Here is a 20,325-nt window from a genome sequence, read left to right as displayed (position 1 = left end):
TGGACATGTCATTAGGGTGCATACAGGTGCATCCAAACATCTGCATTCTGTTACTGCTACTGTTCCTCACAAGTGGCTACAAATCAAGTAGTGTGCCTATGGAGTACCATCTCAGTTGTGGGAAAGGATTCATTATTTCCCATCATAAATGTCACAGTTCATAGTAACCAACAGAAAGTCATCAAGAAAAACCTGACATTCCCCACAGAGCTGTTATAGGCCCTCTGCTCTCCCTAATCTACATAAACAATTTGAGAGAGACTCTAAGCAGCCCTCTTAGATTGTTTGCAGATGGCAGTGTAATTTACTATATAGGGAATTCATCAGAAGCTCAAAACCAACTGCAAACGGATTTATACAAGATATCTATGTGGTGCAAAAAGTGTAACTGACCCTACACAATTAAAACAGTGAGGTTGACCATATGCGTACTACAAGGAATCCATTAAATTTCAGTTATATGATAATTCACACAAATGTAAAGGCTGTCAATTCATCTAAACACTTCGGAATTCTAATTATGAACATCTGGAATTAGAACCATCAAACACATAATGTTGTGGGGAAGTCAAACCAAAGACATTTAGAAGATGCAGCAGGTTTTGTAAAGAGACTGCCTACACTTCACTTGTTCATCCTCTGCTAGGGTACTGCTTTGCAGTATGGGATCCTTACCAGATAGTGCTGAAGGAGTACATCAAAAAAGTTCTAAGAAGGACAGCTCCTTTTGTATTATCATCAAATAGGATGTGTCATGGATACGATGCATGAGTCAGAGTGTCAATCATTAAGAAATGCAATTTTTTTCTTGAGGAGAGATCTTTTCACAGTATTTCAATCTCTAATGTTCTCCTCTGAATGCAAAAATATTTTGTCTACACCCACCTATATAGACAGAAATGACCATTGTACTAAAATAACAGAAATCATAACTCACACAGAAAGATTTACATGTTTGTTTCTCCCATGTGGTGTTAAAGAGTGGAATGGTAGAGAAATAGTGTTAAAGTTGTTTGATGAACCCTCTGCCAAGCACATAAGTGTGAATTCCAGAGTAGTCATGCAGATGTAGATTAGGTTAGTGAGGTAACACAAAGAAAGTGACGTAGCAACAGGGAAACTGGATAGATGTGGGGTATTTTCTGTGAACATTACATGTTACATGTGTGGACAGCAGGGGCACTAACAAAGGCAGTCTTGCCAGACACCTGCAATAGAGGAAATGGAAGATGTCAGCAGGAGAATTTTGGTAAAGGACATAGAAGTGGACAAGGAGGGAGGAGGTAAGCATCTGTTAAACACAAAGTGGAACTCAAAGTCCATCTAAAGGTGTTCCCATTAAAATTAGATGCAACAAATACGTATGTAGAGACAGAGCATGCAGTACTGGATGCTATGTGGGGTAAGAAGTACATGATTTCGTTACACATAGGGGTGCATGTGTCGATTGCTAGTAGAGACTCACTGTACCAGAGGCAACAGGAATTCCCACACTAAAGGGTTATGTGGGGCTAGGCCTACTAACATAAGACTGTTGGAGTCAGTGGATATAGATTTTCGAATAGGGTCTGTTCAGTTTAAGTTGTTGGTTGGTTGGTTTGGGGAAGGAGACCAGACAGCGTGGTCATCGGTCTCATCGGATTAGGGAAGGATGGTGAAGGAAGTCGGCCGTGCCCTTTCAGAGGAACCATCCCGGCATTTGCCTGGAGTGATTTAGGGAAATCACGGAAAACCTAAATCAGGATGGCCGGACGCGGGATTGAACCGTCGTCCTCCCGAATGCGAGTCCAGTGTCTAACCACTGCGCCACCTCGCTCGGTAGTTTAAGTTGTGATGCAAGCATAAGCTACAGCATGATCCTGGGGCTAGGCTTTTTCTATCAAAATTGAGCTAACATTGACCTTCGGTGACATATAATAGAACTTAGTGGAATGATATACCAGCTAGGGGAAGCTGTTGCCAGTGTAGAACTGTTGCAATGGACATCCATTGTATTGAACAAACCAATTGAACTGTGTATAATTGCACTAGTGAAGTCACTATGGGTGAATGTGCAGCCAGATCTACCTGTGGGTATGTTATGTACTGTCCAGCCTCTGCAAGAGAACAATATACTGGGTCCAGAAAGTTGTTTTATAAATGTAAGTGTTGTCACATACAAGAGAGGAATAGTGGGAGAGTGAGACTTGTAAACATAGATAATTCTGGCACAAAAGTACTGAAGTTCAGGATGGGGTGTTAATAGCAAGTTTGGACATTCTAGATGATGATGAGTTTTAAGTGTGGAGAGTAGAGCACAAGCAGCCACAAGCCACCATTAAGATTGCCTTAAGTATGAGAGTGGAGCATCTAAAGGTAGCACAAAGAGAGCAGATGCAAGAATTGCTGTTTTACTTTGATGATTTATTTTTATATGGTGTCTGTTGCCAGCAATGTCCATGACTCAACCTTGTGTACCAGTAGGGGACAAAAGCCCAGGTGTATTGGATGCCACATTGCAAACCTAGACATTTGCTGCTGATCATGAAAGTTTTTATTAATCAGCAGCTAGGCAATGGATAACAAAAGAAAGTACCAGTCCACAGGGTGCTGGAACTGTGGCTATAAAAAAAAGCCTGTGGTTGGTTCTAGACAGTACCTGTTCTCCTGCGGTTACTGTCACCTTAACAGTAAGACCACAATGGACGCATATGCTATAGCCAACATTACTGAGATGGTCAATAACTTGGGATAATGTTTGTACTTTTCAACCATTGACTTGAGGAGTAGCTGCACGCAACAGGAGGTAGTTCCCAAAGATCAGCCAGAAATCCTGTTTTTGGTACCTTGGGAGCACAATCAGTTCAAGAGAATGCTGTTTGGACGGAAAAATGTGGCTGAAACTTTTCAGAGGTCACTGGGCTGTGTGTCAAGTGATTTAAAACCACGCCAGTGTTTACTTTGTTTAGACTATATCATCATATTCCAAAAGACATGGATCAGAATAGGCAATGTCTGATGGAATTGTTTAAGAGATTGAGAACTGCATGTCTCACATTGAGCACAGAGAAGTGCCATTTTGCATTAGAAGATAGAGTGTATTTTGGCCCTATAATTAAAAAGACAGAGTAAGGATAGACCCCCCCCCCCCTCCTCCAAGGCTACTGCAAGCTGTACACAAGTTTCCAGTGCCTACGTTGATTAAGGAACTGCATTCTGTTTTCAGGATCTCAAATTACTACGGAAGTTTCATGAAAAGATTTGCTGACATAGCAAAATCACTCACGCAGTTGCTGAGGAATGATGTGAAATCCATATGGACAGAAGAATGTCAGTGTGCATTTGAAGAATTAACAAGTGCTTCAACATCAAGCCCAATATTTCCAGACTTCCACTGAAGGACTTTATCCTTTTGTGTGATGCGTCATATCAAGCTTTGGGGTAAAAACTGTTACTGTAGCCTATGCATCAAGGCAGCTGAATGTGGTGGAGGAGAACTATTCATTGAAAGGGAAAGAGATGTTGAACCTCATTTATAGTATCAAATATTCTAGATGTTATCTTTATGGGAAAAACTTTCAGGTAGTGACCAGTCACACTGCTTTGAAGTGGTTACTATGAAGGACCTGCTTAGTAGGCTGACAAGAAGGGCCTTGAGACAAAACAAGTTTGAGTATTAGGTAGTACACAAGCCAAATGGGAAAATGGTAAGGTACTACATGACAGCACATCACAGTGACTGGGATACACATCTAAGGTATGTTGTGTCAGTGTATAGTTCAAATGCATACATGAAAACTTGGATATCCACATATGAGGTGGTGTTTGGTCGTAAAATTCCATCATCATTCGATTTGGTAAAGGCAAAGAAAAGTAAAGATGGGGAGTCGGTCCATGAGTTTGTAAAAATAATATGAGAAGTATGGAAATAAGTAACAAAGGTGAATATGAAGGCCTTACAGAGGAGGAATCAGTGAAACATAATGCAAGTTTACCGCAGCATAAAGTAGGACAGTGCATGATGTTATCCAGCTCTTGCATGCCAAAACAAAAGATGAAAAAGTTCACTGCAAGATATCATGGACCCTCTCAGCTGGTGATGACTACTTTACCAGTAAACATGAGGTTAGGTTGCCAACAAGAATGATGAAAATATATGGTGGATGTGTAAGACCTTTTAGAGGTAGTCTAGAGTTGATTCCATGAGTTTTGAGGGTGGAACAGGCGAAGAACATGAGGAAGAGGTATCTACGGAAGACACAAGAAGATGTGGTTGAGCCTCTGCACAAAGTACCATATTCATTAAGATCAAGATGATGAGGGGTGTTCGCCACGGATTTTTTAAAAATACATTTGCTTATGTAGAGGACTGTGGTGAATAAGTTATGTTAGTGTGAAGATTTTTTCTGTTATTTTTTTGTATGTGACTGGGCTTGCCAGTGGCAACAGCCTTCTGAGGAGTGAGGAATGGTAATATTAGTCCCTGTCCTCAGGATGTGATATGTTGATGGCAAGAATGATGATGATGATGATGATGATTGGTTTGTGGGGCGCTCAACAGCGTGGTTATCAGCGCCCGTACAATTTCCCAACCTTTGCTCAGTCCAATTTCGCCACTTTCCTGGATGATGATGAAATGATGAGGACAACACAAACACCCAGTCATCTCGAGGCAGGTGAAAATCCCTGACCCCGCCGGGAATCGAACCCGGGACCCCGTGCTCGGGAAGCGAGAACGCTACCGCGAGACCACAAGCGGCGGACGATGGCAAGAATGGAAGGGATGCAAGTCATAGTATTGGAAGACGCTAAAACTGACTGAACATGACTGTATATTCTAATTTGATTCCTGCTTACAGGGAGACATGCATAATTTGAGCGTTATGGCATTCACATACATGCAGTGAAGTGGGGAGTTCTTGGAAAATTTGTGCAGGTGAGGCTCTGCAGGATATTATTAATTTTGGAAGATGGTAGCAGGCATACAACATACCAACCGTATATTGGCATATTAGTGTGAGCCTGAATGATGATGTATTGCAGTAGCACTGACTGCAAATAAGCATGGGATGTTGTCACTGTAACAATCCAACAAGGTCAGTGTGATGTTGTGAGGCAGGTTAGCTTGCTGAAACAACAGATTCAGTGATACTGCACAGACTCAGGCAGAAAGGGACAATGCAGATTTCCACACTGACAGTGGCAGTGGTGCATTAGGATACATGACTATAAGCAGAACAAATGCACAACAACCATGCTACTGCTGACAATAAGTACTCGGTATTTTGTAACAAAATTATTCTTAGTCTCGCAATTCTACCACAACAACAGAGCTATGAAGGATGAGGTCAGCACATGGATCTGCTACTACTGGTGCCAACAGAAGTCACCAGTTTGAGTCAATGGCAGGCCAATAGCTCTATGGAATAAGTCCCCCCCTGCCTTTGTAACATGGTGCAGCAGACCATCCCCAATCTACATCAGTAGTATGACTCATTCCAGCCAGGAGGTCGTGGGTCACTCCCCCTGTACACCAGCTGTCTTCTGCCATTGCAGGATGTGCAGATAATCATGGTGGGAATGCCATGCCATGATGCTGCTGGGTGCTGCCCAGGTACAAAGTAGACAACCCACCGTCAATTACATGCTACTGGTGCAGGAACTGCACAGTTGACTTACGAAACGAAGGTGCCAGTGTACCATGAAGATTTGACATCAGTATCATGGGGCATGCAAGGAGCCAGATCAGTAGAAATCAATGGCCAGCTGGCCACTGACCTGCTGTACAATATAGCACAGATGTTTCAATAAAGAACTTGTTACTTTTGCAGCTGTCTTTCTCTAGAGCCTCCTGGGCTCCCACCCTCACTCCACCACCCACTCGTACCTCCCCTTCCTGCACAGGGGTGCTACACTATGCAGAGTCAGCACACCAATACACTGGCTCCAAAATATCACAGTGAATCTGTGTGGTACGCTTCCATGAGAGACTGTGGTAATATGAAATTAGTGATTCCTGTATTTTTTATCTCATGCATTACATAAGAAGCCTGATCCGCTACTGCTGATATGTGGTCATTACAAAGCTTCCCATAAGTTTGTACCCAAGAATCTGCACATCAGCTTTTTAGAAGTTGAGATATCCTCCAATTTCCATGTTGTATTTCTAGTTACTGACAGTTTATCTCAAAGCAGCATGTAGGTAGTTTTCTGTACTGCTACCATCAATTTCTTTCCTTTGCACCACTTTGTCATCCACTCCAGCACACTAAGGATTTATTTTCCAGATAACTGTTAAATTTACAGGAAGGCCTACTAGGAGATCATCAGCATATGCCACAATTTCATCTACATCAGTGACTTGATCCATCCAATTTAGGAGGGAATATACAGGGTGTTACAAAAAGGTATGGCCAAACTTTCAGGAAGCATTTCTCACACACAAAGAAATAAAATATGTTATGTGGACGTGTGTCTGGAAACGCTTACTTTCCATGTTAGAGCTCATTTTATTACTACTCTTCAAATCACATTAATCATGGAATGGAAACACACACCAACAGAACTTACCAGCGCAACTTCAAACACTTTGTTACAGGAAATCCTCAAAATGTCCTCCGTTAGCGAGGATACATGCATCCACCCTCCGTCGCATGGAATCCCTGATGCGCTGATGCAGCCCTGGAGAATGGCCTATTGTATCACAGCTGTCCACAATACGAGCACGAAGAGTCTCTACATTTGGTACCGGGGTTGCGTAGACAAGAGCTTTCAAATGCCCCCATAAAAAATTCAAGAGGGTTGAGGTCAGGAGAGTGTGGAGGCCATGGAATTGGTCCGCCTCTACCAATCCATCATTCACCGAATCTGTTGCTGAGAAGCGTACGAACACTTCGACTGAAATATGCAGGAGCTCCATTGTGCATGACATGTGTCGTACTTGTAAAGGCACATGTTCTAGCAGCACAGGTAGAGTATCCCGTATGAAATCATGATAACGTGCTCCATTGAGCGTAGGTGGAAGGACATACTGACGAAACTAAATTGAGCTCTAACATGGAAATTAAGCGTTTCCGGACACATGTCCACACAACATCTTTTCTTTCTTTGTGTGTGAGGAATGTTTCCTGAAAGTTTAGCCGTACCTTTTTGTAACACCCTGTATAATGAAATCTGTAGTGCTAGCAGCTGCAAAATTGTTTGGATATCATCAGGTCTAGGGGTTCCATCCTTTTTAAACTTTGGCCAGTGCCTCCACGTAGATGATTGATAATGTTGGTGTCATGATCTTCGTGTAAACTTGACCTAATGTGCGTATGTTCATGTTGATCTCTACCCGCGTTATCATCAGGGAGGAGTTGATGCAACAGATATTCTGGTGCATGTCCCCATTCAGTTGTGGAAGTGCTGTCACTAATCTGCAACATGACAAAGACAATATGTGTTTTAACCCACTCAATGAGTAATTTTCAGAAAAAGCTCAATCACATATTTGAAACTGAATGCATAGATACTGTTCTCAGAAGGCTTCCATGGAAGAATAGTGTCTTGCAACAATACTTAAGTGCCCTGTGATGTTTGAGTTTCAATTATCTTTCGACTGTCATAATGGCACATTGGTATAGTCTCCTAGCAATTTTTGTTTGCCTTCTTTGTTTCTTCAGCTGCAGAGACCATGGGATGGAGAAACTGTAATATGTTGCCATTATAAAATTCATCATAAGTTAGTGACTGTTAAATAAGGAATCTGCTTCTTCAGTTCCAACAATTAATAAATGGGTGGCTAAATTCAAATGTGACTATATTTCTCTGAAATATGATCCATATGAAGGATATCCCAAAACTTAAACCACACCCAAGGTGGGGTGCACTTGGTTGTCTGTATGGTTATGGATGTGAGAACGTATATACACATGAAGAAGAGAATTGTAGCTTGTATAGAGGTCAGAGTTGGATGACCTTTACATTGGGTGGTGGAAATTGGTTGCCACTGGCCAGGAAACCAGTAGTTCATGACCTGGGGCAGGATAACAGTGAAGCAGTGGGTGCATGCCTGATTGCTGACTGGTATAATCATCATGAAAACAACACTGTTAAACATTCATTTCATTGTGCAGCAAACTGCAACAATCATGACGGTGCTCAATGTTGTCAATGCCCCCGAGGCATAAGCTGTACTCAGTTGGTGACAAGGCGCTGCAATCAGCAAGCAACCTGTTGTCACTGGCACCCTGAGGTGTCACTTGATCACTGAAACAAAAATGGCAGTGATTCAGCAAGAGTGCTGATACCAAGTACCTGCAACCGCCTGGGCCTCCATCCACACAGACTAGATGCAGCTATGCTGCTCATGACAGGGCACACCAGAGAATGCAGAATCATGCTGTGAATCCAGTGTGAAGGAGATGAGTCTCGTGAATAATGCCTGTTGATGCAAGCAGAACGCAGACACCAAAAGAAATGCTTGAACGGGGATAGGTGGGTGTGCAGGCCTCCCATTTGGATGGCACTAAGACAGTAACATCAGATTTGGTGCAGATACTACACCCACAGCTCACAGAGGCCAATCTGGAGGTGGCAACTCACAGACTCATGTTGTCTCAAAGACTGGAGTAGACCTCCCTTTGAAGTTGGCATCTGTTGGACTGCACATATCTGTCTAAAAATGAGTACCATTTATGTGGGCTTGGCCTGTTTTGAAAAGGCATTGTTTCCCATCACTAAGCCACAACTGTGCCATGACTCAGTCATGTAGTGACCAGGTCACCAATGTCAAAGCAACTCTACCTTTCTGCTACATCGATGATATTATGACTCTGTCACTCTGCCAGCCTGGGATATATGGTAACTACATGGTGACAGTACTTGTTGGATTAACACTTCACTCCTGATGTAGCTTCAGGTGGGGGGCCATGGTCTGACCTTTTTTCATGAGGCTCTTGCATTAACAGTGCTAAAATCTCTATTTTATTCAGCCAGGTCAAATATAATAGGTGTGGTGCAAACTTGAAAGATATTTATGTCTCTGTGTTGTTAGACGTTTCTACATTCCAAACATCATTGAGATAGACGTGGGGGATTAATTTTACCTTCCTTATGTTAATTGTTTCAATTCTTGATTATTTTCAAATAGTCAAAACATTGCAGAGAAACTTTTTTTTACATCTGCCTTCTGTTAGCATTCAGCAAATGCTACACCCCTCTGCATAAAACTCTCATATCTATTTTCTATGTAAACTTCACCACACTCAGTCTTCTGGAATGTCTACGACATCAACCTATTTATAAGTCTTTAATTGCTAAAGCCATGTTGTGTAATTTATTTATGGTTTTTAACATTCAGCTATGGCTGAATTTGATGGTGGTATGGTATTTTAGTTTCTCTATTTGGGATAAACATACACTTTCAAAACTAATTAAGAAAACCATATAAGCAAAATTGTTACGGAGAAGAACATACACTTACATTATGGCCCAACATGAACCAACACAGTGAATCAAAATTAGATGAAACAGGTGGCAGTCCATTACTGAAATGTACTCCTGTTGAGGAACAGATGAACTTGCTGGTGAAATATGTCCCACAGGAATTACAACAAGGTGCATTTTAAAACTTAACAATGCAGCATAGCACCCAACTGATTAAATCCTGTTTTACAGTGACTTTTACTCAGTTATTCAGAAGTACACAATAAATTTTGGCATTTCAGTGTAATGGATGGGGAATAATAACCAGTTTCTATGTTTTTCATTTCATTTCTGTTTCCTGCAAACACCAAAACTATCTGTTTTGTATTAAGACACTATGTTCTAAACCACGAAAAAGTATAACATGCTTGAAAGACAGTGTTGTGAAGACAACAAAACACATGTATCTGTATTTATTATTAGTACCATAATATCTAACACATATCTAAATACCAAAATTAGAATGATAGATAAAATATAAATTTCCATTGTGGTTTCCTTGGAATAATAGCAAAATCAAACAACAGGTAGGTGACATAAGCTTTTTTATATTTTTTTGCTTTCACAATTATATGAAAGCATTCCTAGGAGCCTGATGCAAAGTGAACATTATTAAATTAGAACATATTTTGGAGATTTTGATCTATACATGTAAGTAATGAAAAAAACTCTCCCCAAAGTTGTTGAAACACCATTGCAGCATTAGGTATTTTGATACCTTTAAGACAAAGCAGTTTGATATGGATCTGTGGTCCAAAAAGTACCAATGACAAGTTTCATAAGTATTGTTGCAATGAATATTCCACTTTTGGTAACAATCATTTATGTAACAGAATAATTTCTTTTTGGGAAATTTCTAAAAAGTAAAGTTAGTCACTTCTCTCAATCAAACAGTGTCGCATATAATTAGAGACTAATCATATACTCCCAAATAATCAACAATAATTCATTCAGTCTGCAAGAGAATGAGCTGTCACAGAATGACAACATATTACAATTAAAAAGTAAAAATGAACTTATGGATATCTTGTGTCTCATTTTATGTTTCTAAGAATGATCTGGCTAGCTGAGTCTTCTCTCACATTAATTCCAGATGAGAGAGTACAACCTGTCAGCTACAAAGTTGAGAAAGTGGATACAAAATGCATTTAACCAAACAATGGATTGTGATTTAATTGAAAAAAATATGCAGAATTCTCTGGTGGATTTTAAATATTTGCAATAAACAAATTTGCTTGAAACTGAACATAAACAGTAAGAAATGAAAAGGTATGAAAAGCTGACTGAGTGTAAAACAGATTTTTGATCAAATCAGATGCACTGTGTATAAAAGTAAAATATTAATTGACTAAAGAGACACCACAAATTATATGTCTGTGCTACATGCTTCAAATAATCAAATATCTAAATCTCAGCCGGTTCAAGGCAATTTTTTTCAGTTCTATAATTATTGTATATTTATAAATTTAAAGAACCTAGTTCTCATGGTTTCACCTGCCAATTTTATCCTTTTTTTCTACTGTAATTATTTTTATGAGCAGACTTCTGAACTAGAACAATGACAGTTAGCTCAATGAAAGAAAAATTAAGTGTGTTATCTTATAGCCTCAATTCTGCTTGAAGTAGAAACTGTTTTAAATGACAACATGTACACTGTTGACTGTAGTTCCGATAACAAAATGTATACAAATCAGAGGATTTTAAATTCTGACATGTGCTGAAGCAAACTTTTTTTGCAATGCCACTTGATAATGGCCCAAATGCTGAAACTGCAACGGTGAAATAAACAAGCTCTATAAAGTAATCTTTATTACATTTAATTCTTTATGAGAGTTTTAAAACATACCACTATAAGTATAACAACAACTTGGATTAATATGAAAAGGTATACATGAATAACATACCCGAGTCAACTATAATTACATTAGGTGAAGATGACTTCTGTGGCAGCAGTAACGTCGGACCATGTATATCTAATGATACATGAAGTTTAGTATTGCATGTCCGAATTTGTGCAGACTGCTGTTGTATCCATTTTTCCACCCTGTGATAAGTTTGTAGAACTGTGCTTGCATGAATGAATGGTTCAAAGAAATGCTGGAAAAAAGATTAAATTTTCCTTATGAAACAAGTAACTATATCATTCAAGTACAGTCCTGCAGAAAAAGAACTGATGCTACCAGTTTTAGATAATTCTCAAATAACAAGTGTGGCTGAACAACATTGTTCAGCAAGCAAAGCTGTTTGTGCTTAGCTGATAGAATGGGCAATTTGTAATGAGTACATATTACTATATTGTGAATTATCTGAAATGTCATCAGTAGCATTAGTCTCCAGTGATAGTGATACACCAAACCAGAAGCTGCTCTCTCATGTAGTATTAATGACATTTGAAGTTAATGTAGAAGCCAATAATGGTATTCCCATGACAAGACAAGAATATAGTGGGAAAGATGTAGTGAGAAGCTCCACAGTAGAGAAAAAAATTGTGCTGGGTCAACATTGAAGGAATTTTGGAGTAGGTGACATCAACTAATGGATACTGGAGGTTAAAAAATAATTGAAAAAAAAAGGAACACAGTAATGTATGAGAGTTTCTGCATTTGTGACGTACATGCTACAATTCACACAGGTCTTCACTCATTCAAAACCAGCATTATAAAGGTTATCATGCAACATCTGAACTATGTAATTTTCCCCTTGTTGTTTTTCTCTCTCTAATTTTATGCTCTGAAAATAATTAAGAAATATGAGATAATGGCCATACCAGTTTTGTGATGTTTTAGCACTGGCTCTTTGCCTCATTTATCAGTCATTTTATGTTTATTTCTGTAACACAATAAAAATGTACACAGCACCAGTCATCTTATCTCATTTGCATCTGAAATGCCAGCCACTATCTATTTTGCAGTTTCCACCCCCTCAACTTCTCTTCACAGAAAATTAATGTTGTTGTTGTGGTCTTCAGTCCTGAGACTGGTTTGATGCAGCTCTCCACGCTACTCTATCCTGTGCAAGCTTCTTCATCTCCCAGTACCTACTGCAACCTACATCCTTCTGAATCTGCTTAGTGTATTCATCTCTTGGTCTCCCCCTACGATTTTTACCCTCCACGCTGCCCTCCAATACTAAATTGGTGATCCCTTGATGCCTCAGAATATGTCCTACCAACCGATCCCTTCTTCTGGTCAAGTTGTGCCACAAACTTCTCTTCTCCCCAATCCTATTCAATACTTCCTCATTAGTTATGTGATCTACCCATCTAATCTTCAGCATTCTTCTGTAGCACCACATTTCGAAAGCTTCTATTCTCTTCTTGTCCAAATTAGTTATCGTCCATGTTTCACTTCCATACATGGCTACACTCCATACAAATACTTTCAGAAATGACTTCCTGACACTTAAATCTATACTCGATGTTAACAAATTTCTCTTCTTCAGAAATGCTTTCCTTGCCAGTGCCAGTCTACATTTTATATCCTCTCTACTTCGACCATCATCAGTTATTTTGCTCCCCAAATAGCAAAACTCCTTTATTACTGTAAGTGTCTCATTTCCTAATCTAATTCCCTCAGCATCTCCCGACTTAATTCGACTACATTCCATTATCCTCGTTTTGCTTTTGTTGATTTTCATCTTATATCCTCCTTTCAAGACGCTATCCATTCCATTCAACTGCTCTTCCAAGTCCTTTGCTGTCTCTGACAGAATTACAATGTCATCGGCGAACCTCAAGGTTTTTATTTCTTCTCCATGGATTTTAATACCTACTCCGAATTTTTCTTTTGTTTCCTTTACTGCTTGCTCAATATACAGATTGAATAACATCGGGGAGAGGCTACAACCCTGTCTTACTCCCTTCCCAAACACTGCTTCCCTTTCATGTCCCTCGACTCTTATAACTGCCATCTGGTTTCTGTACAAATTGTAAATAGCCTTTCGCTCCCTGTATTTTACCCCTGCCACCTTTAGAATTTGAAAGAGGGTATTCCATTCAACATTGTCAAAAGCTTTCTCTAAGTCTACAAATGCTAGAAACGTAGGTTAGCCTTTCCTTAATCTTTCTTCTAAGATAAGTCGTAAGGTGAGTATTGCCTCACGTGTTCCAGTATTTCTACGGAATCCAAACTGATCTTCCCCGAGGTCGGCTTCTACTAGTTTTTCCATTCATCTGTAAAGAATTTGTGTTAGTATTTTGCAGCTGTGGCTTATTAAACTGATTGTTCGGTAATTTCCACATCTGTCAACACCTGCTTTCTTTGGGATTGGAATTATTATATTCTTCTTGAAGTCTGAGGGTATTTCGCCTGTTTCATACATCTTGCTCACCATATGGTAGAGTTTTGTCAGGACTGGCTCTCCCAAGGCCGTCAGTAGTTCCAATGGAATGTTGTCTACTCCGGGGGCCTTGTTTCGACTCAGGTCTTTCAGTGCTCTGTCAAACTCTTCACACAGTATCGTATCTCCCATTTCATCTTCTTCTACATCCTCTTCCATTTCCATAATATTGTCCTCAAGTACATCGCCCTTGTACAGACCCTCTATATACTCCTTCCACCTTTCTGCTTTCCCTTCTTTGCTTAGAACTGGGTTTCCATCTGAACTCTTGATGTTCATATAAGTGGTTCTCTTATCTCCGAAGGTCTCTTTAATTTTCCTGTAGGCAGTATCTATCTTACCCCTAGTGAGATAAGCCTCTACATCCTTACATTTGTCCTCTAGTCATCCCTGCTTAGCCATTTTGCACTTCCTGTCGATCTCATTTTTGAGACGTTTGTATTCCTTTTTGCCTGCTTCATTAACGGCATTTTTATATTTCCTCCTTTCATCAAGTAAATTCAATATTTCTTCTGTTACCCAAGGATTTCTAAGAGCCCTGGTCTTTTTACCTACTTGATCCTCTGCTGCCTTCACTACTTCATCCCTCAAAGCTACCCATTCTTCTTCTACTGTATTTCTTTCCCCCATTCCTGTCAATTGTTCCCTTACGCTCTCCCTAAAACTCTGTACAACCTCTGGTTCTTTCAGTTTATCCAGGTCCCATCTACTTAAATTCCCACCTTTTTGCAGTTTCTTCAGTTTTAATCTACAGGTCATAACCAATAGATTGTGGTCAGAGTCCACATCTGCCCCTGGAAATGTCTTACAATTTAAAACCTGGTTCCTAAATCTCTGTCTTACCATTATATAATCTATCTGATACCTTTTAGTATCTCCAGGGTTCTTCCATGTATACAACCTTCTAACATGATTCTTAAACCAAGTGTTAGCTATGATTAATTTGTGCTCTGTGCAAAATTCTACCAGGAGGCTTCCTCTTTCATTTCTTAGCCCCAATCCATATTCACCTACTACGTTTCCTTCTCTCCCTTTTCCTACACTCGAATTCCAGTCACCCATGACTATTAAATTTTCGTCTCCCTTCACTATCTGAATAATTTCTTTTATATCATCATACATTTCTTCAATTTCTTCGTCATCTGCAGAGCTAGTTGGCATATAAACTTGTACTACTGTAGTAGGCGTGGGCTTCGTGTCTATCTTGGCCACAATAATGCGTTCACTATGCTGTTTGTAGTAGCTTACCCGCATTCCTATTTTCCTGTTCATTATTAAACCTACTCCTGCATTGCCCCTATTTGACTTTGTGTTTATAACCCTGTAGTCACCTGACCAGAAGTCTTGTTCCTCCTGCCACCGAACTTCACTAATTCCCACTATATCTAACTTTAACCTATCCATTTCCCTTTTTAAATTTTCTAACCTACCTGCCCAATTAAGGGATCTGACATTCCACGCTCCGATCCTTAGGACGCCGGTTTTCTTTTTCCTAATAACGACATCCTCTTGAGTAGTCCCCGCCCGGAGATCCGAATGGGGGACTATTTTACCTCCGGAATATTTTACCCAAGAGGACGCCATCATCATTTAATCATACAGTAAAGCTGCATGCCCTCGGGAAAAATTACGGCCGTAGTTTCCCCTTGCTTTCAGCCGTTCACAGTACCAGCACAGCAATGCCGTTTTGGTTATTGTTACAAGGCCAGATCAGTCAATCATCCAGACTGTTGCCCTTGCAACTACTGAAAAGGCTGCTGCCCCTCTTCAGGAACCACTCGTTTGTCTGGCCTCTCAACAGATACCCCTCCGTTGTGGTTGTACCTACGGTACGGCCATCTGTATCGCTGAGGCACGCAAGCCTCCCCACCAACGGCAAGGTCCATGGTTCATGGGGGGAGAAAATTAATAAGTTTTAAAAAATCCTGTTTGACATATCTGTAATGATATTCCACCACATGCCTTCCTTCATCCCTAATCTCATCACAGTTTCCTTTCTCTGATATCTTCTCAAAAGTTGTAGAGTACCAACTTCATGAAAAATCTACTAAATTTGTTGTTGTATCACATTTTATCTCAAAACAGTCAACATTAATGAATCTCATGAGTAATTGAGGATGTGGCCAAACACATGTGGAAACACTGGTCTTCATGCTGCAGTTGAACAGACAGTAATTGTGTTTCAGTATTGATAAATAATATATTTATTGGTCACTCAGCATTATTTTCACATCTCAAATGCTGATAATATTATTCCCTTCAGAGCTAGCAAAATATGCCTACCATTACAAGAAATTAGCTTCTTAGAACTACATGGACAAGAACTGCGTGCTGCATCTCACCAACTATTTGGTCATGATCATATAAAGCATGATGGAACAGGAAAAATTAACAATATGTAGAGACCAACACAAATTTCAAATTGTGCTGTTAAGGATTTGTAGTTCACAATGCAAGTGTGCGGTTGAATTACACAAAACATATGGGCTTATACAGAGAATATGGAGACAATATTACATTAACCTGTCAGTAACTATTGTGACCATTATTTTCAGTCACAAGTTCATGCAATAAATACACATGCCATATTTCAAGTGAAGTTCATCATCCTATAAAATGTAAGTTAATGTAGATGAGTTGGAAAAACAGTCATGTAATTTTTCAAATGCAGCATTAATTGTGTACTTCCTGACACAGTCACATCAATTAAGTATCTAGGTGTAACGCTGCAAAGTGATATAAAATGAAACAAGCATGTAAGGACAGTAATAGGGAAGGTGAATGGTCTACTTTTGTTTATTGGAAGAATTTTAGGAAAGTGTGATTCGTCTGTAGTGGAGACCATGTACAGAACACTAGTATGACCCGTACTTGAGTACTGCTCAAATTTTTGGGACCCCCACCAAATTGGATTACAGGAAGACACTGTGGCAATTCTGAGGTGGGCTGCTAGGTTTATTAGCAGTAGGTTCAATCAGCATACAAGGATTAATGTTTCATAAACTCAAGTGGGAATCCCTGAAGGGAAGGCTACATTCCTTTTACAGAACACTTGGAAAATTTGGAAAAACCAGCGTCTGAAGCTGACCGCAGAATGATTCTACTGCTATGAACATACATTCTGTGTAAGGACCACAAATATAAGAAAGGAAATTAGAGCTCATACAGAGGAATATAAAGAGTCATTTTTCCTTTGCTCTATTTGCGAGTATAAAAGGAAAGGAAATGACTAGTAGTGGTACAAGATACCCTCTGCGACACACCATATGGTGGCTTGCAGAGTATGTATGTATATGTTGATATTATTTCATTTGGACTCAATAAATAATAACAGTAGGAAATAGATCAGAACTGTGTTAAGTAGTACTGTTGTTGTTGTTGTTGTTGTTGTTGTGGTCAGTCCTGAGACTGGTTTGATGCAGCTCTCCACGCTACTCTATCCTGTGCAAGCTTCTTCATCTCCCAGTACCTACTGCAACCTACATCCTTCTGAATCTGCTTAGTGTATTCATCTCTTGGTCTCCCTCTACGATTTTTACCCTCCACACTGCCCTCCAATGCTAAATTTGTGATCCCTTGATGCCTCAAAACATGTCCTACCAACCGATCCCTTCTTCTAGTCAAATTGTGCCACAAACTTCTCTTCTCCCCAATCCTATTCAATACCTCCTCATTAGTTACGTGATCTACCCACCTTAACTTCAGCATTCTTTTGTAGCACCACATTTCGAAAGCTTCTATTCTCTTCTTGTCCAAACTAGTTATCGTCCATGTTTCACTTCCATACATGGCTACAATCCATACAAATACTTTCAGAAACGACTTCCTGGCACTTAAATCTATACTCGATGTTAACAAATTCCTCTTCTTGAGAAACGCTTTCCTTGCCATTGCCAGTCTACATTTTATATCCTCTCTACTTCGACCATCCTCAGTTATTTTACTCCCTAAATAGCAAAACTCCTTTACTACTTTAAGTGTCTCATTTCCTAATCTAATTCCCTCAGCATCACCCGACTTAATTTGACTACATTCCATTATCCTCGTTTTGCTTTTGTTGATGTTCATCTTATATCCTCCTTTCAAGACACTGTCCATTCCGTTCAACTGCTCTTCCAAGTCCTTTGCTGTCTCTGACAGAATTACAATGTCATCGGCGAACCTCAAAGTTTTTACTTCTTCTCCATGAATTTTAATACCTACTCCGAATTTTTCTTTTGTTTCCTTTACTGCTTGCTCAATATACAGATTGAATAACATCGGGGAGAGGCTACAACCCTGTCTTACTCCTTTCCCAACCACTGCTTCCCTTTCATGCCCCTCGACTCTTATAATTGCCATCTGGTTTCTGTACAAACTGTAAATAGCCTTTTGCTCCCTGTATTTTACCCCTGCCACCTTCAGAATTTGAAAGAGAGTATTCCAGTTAACATTGTCAAAAGCTTTCTCTAAGTCTACAAATGCTAGAAGCGTAGGTTTGCCTTTCCTTAATCTTTCTTCTAAGATAAGTCGTAAGGTCAGTATTGCCTCACGTGTTCCAACATTTCTACGGAATCCAAACTGATTTTTCTTTTATGCTTTCTGTTAAGTACAGAATGAGTTCATAGTTATTCAAAATAATCAAAGTTTTATTTGGATTGTTACAGAAGATTAAATTAATTAACTTAAAAATCATTTGGTGAAGAATTTAATTAACAGGGTTGACTGATATTGTCAGCTGGAGAAAATCAAGCAGTCAGGCACTTTCTGTAGTAAACTTGCAATGATGCTCCTCCAGTACAGCTCATAATTATAGCCTACATTGATATCGAAGCATGGTTTGACCACACAACTACAGATTTAATTTACGCATTCTCTTTGCAGCTGATAAACATCTTTGGTGCTTTTTTATCTGCGGACACATATGCAGTAGCCTAGCCCACGTGTTTAGAAGAACACAGTAATGCTGTTGCTTCAGTCTGTCTGCTCACTCTGAAGACGGGTGAAATGGTAAATGAAATATAGGTTATGTAGCAGTAGATGACTTGTTCCACATCCACAAAAATTCTCCTTGATGATGGTATTTATGGAAAATGAGGTGTTAAGGTGTTAATAGAATGAATAATGATTAATCTAATGGGGCATTATGTCTATGCACTACAACTTGTCAAGTTAATTTTTGTTCATTTCTTATTATAATTGATGGTAGTGTGTGCACAATGCTTGAGACTCTTGGATATTCAAAGATACGCTCAACATGTGTTCCATAAATGTTCACAACAGATCACAAGATTCGAAGGAGAGCTATTTCATTTGAACAGTTGGAGTAGTTCGAGGTTAATGGAGAGGCCTTTCTGTCATTAATAGCTACAGATGACAAAACCTTGATACATCACATTGAGATGGAAACAAAAGTGCAGTCACTGGAGTGGCACCACCCACAATCATGAAAAAAAGAAAAAAAGTCAAGGCAGCTCTCTCTGCTGGAAAAGTCATGATGATATATTTTGGGATAGTGATGGTGCAATTCTCAGATGTGTTGCCAAATGGATCAATGATTAATTTAGAGGCGTATATGTAGACTGAAAAACTTGAGAACCATTTCTGATGTGTTCAGTCAGCAAGAAATATAAAGAAATCTTACTTCAACATGATAATGTATGCCCACGCACAAGTCTCAGAACTGGGAAACACATTGCCAAACTGTGTTGGGCATCATTCTCTCATCCACTCTATAACTCAGAGCTGGCTTTGTTGGACTTACCTCTCAATATGAGACACACTTTGAACATGACGAGAACATAATTCATGCCATAAAAAGCATGGCTACAAGCACAGGTCAAAGGTTTTTATGAACAGGGAATACGTGTTCTTACACAACACTGGAATAATACATTAGGATGTGATGGGGATTATGTAGAAAAATAGTACACATAAAAGAAATGTTGACTGATATTCTCACCAAATTGTAGATCTCAAAAATAAATACGAACTGAGAAAAAAACTGTGGGACATTAGTTACTGAATGACCCTCATACAGTGTCAAAATGTTGCGAAGCAGACATGAGATCCAGAGAAGCGTCTGGAAAAATGTTATATTTTCTCACTTACATAGAGAAATTTAAATAATGCCAAAAGAATGCTGCATATGTATGCATAGAAGCAGTGTAGATGACATCCTAAGGATACTACCAGGAATCATGTAGAAGCTGCAGCAGCATTTGCAGAACCATTAAGTGACAGAGCTCAAACTGTACAGCAAATAAATATGTATGCTGAATCAAATGTTCGTCTGCTTCAAGTCTTTATGGAAGCAAGGATAAGAATTTAGGTCACCTACCTCTAATGTCTTTGGACAAACTACTACCAGTATTTTTTCTTATAGTAATTTTCGGGTTTGCTGCCAGATCCCATCAACATTCTGTCACGATATTTTGGTCCAGAGACGTCCGGCCATCCTCAGGTGAATAGACAAAGTACTGAAGAGACGTGATGGAGTCATGGTATTTATAGCGAATTCCGTGCATGCGAATCGTGATGGCAGTTTATGGAGCATGTGTT

The 20,325-nt window shown here is 39.5% G+C and overlaps 1 protein-coding gene across 1 annotated transcript in view; it reads right to left on the bottom strand.

Annotated features, from left to right (window-relative positions):
- Window positions 1-20,325, bottom strand: part of LOC126183816 (intermembrane lipid transfer protein VPS13A-like) — a 681,615-nt gene that overhangs the window by 475,003 nt on the left and 186,287 nt on the right. Inside the window, exon 22 of the mRNA XM_049926066.1 lies at window positions 11,352-11,544. Coding sequence (XP_049782023.1) covers window positions 11,352-11,544 — 193 coding nt within the window. The remainder of the gene's footprint in view (window positions 1-11,351; window positions 11,545-20,325) is intronic.

Source organism: Schistocerca cancellata, chromosome 4, assembly GCF_023864275.1.
Source record: "Schistocerca cancellata isolate TAMUIC-IGC-003103 chromosome 4, iqSchCanc2.1, whole genome shotgun sequence".
Taxonomy (NCBI): Eukaryota; Metazoa; Arthropoda; class Insecta; order Orthoptera; family Acrididae; genus Schistocerca; species Schistocerca cancellata.
Note: the sequence above shows the minus strand (reverse complement) of the source record. Positions and strands in the feature narration are given on the sequence as shown.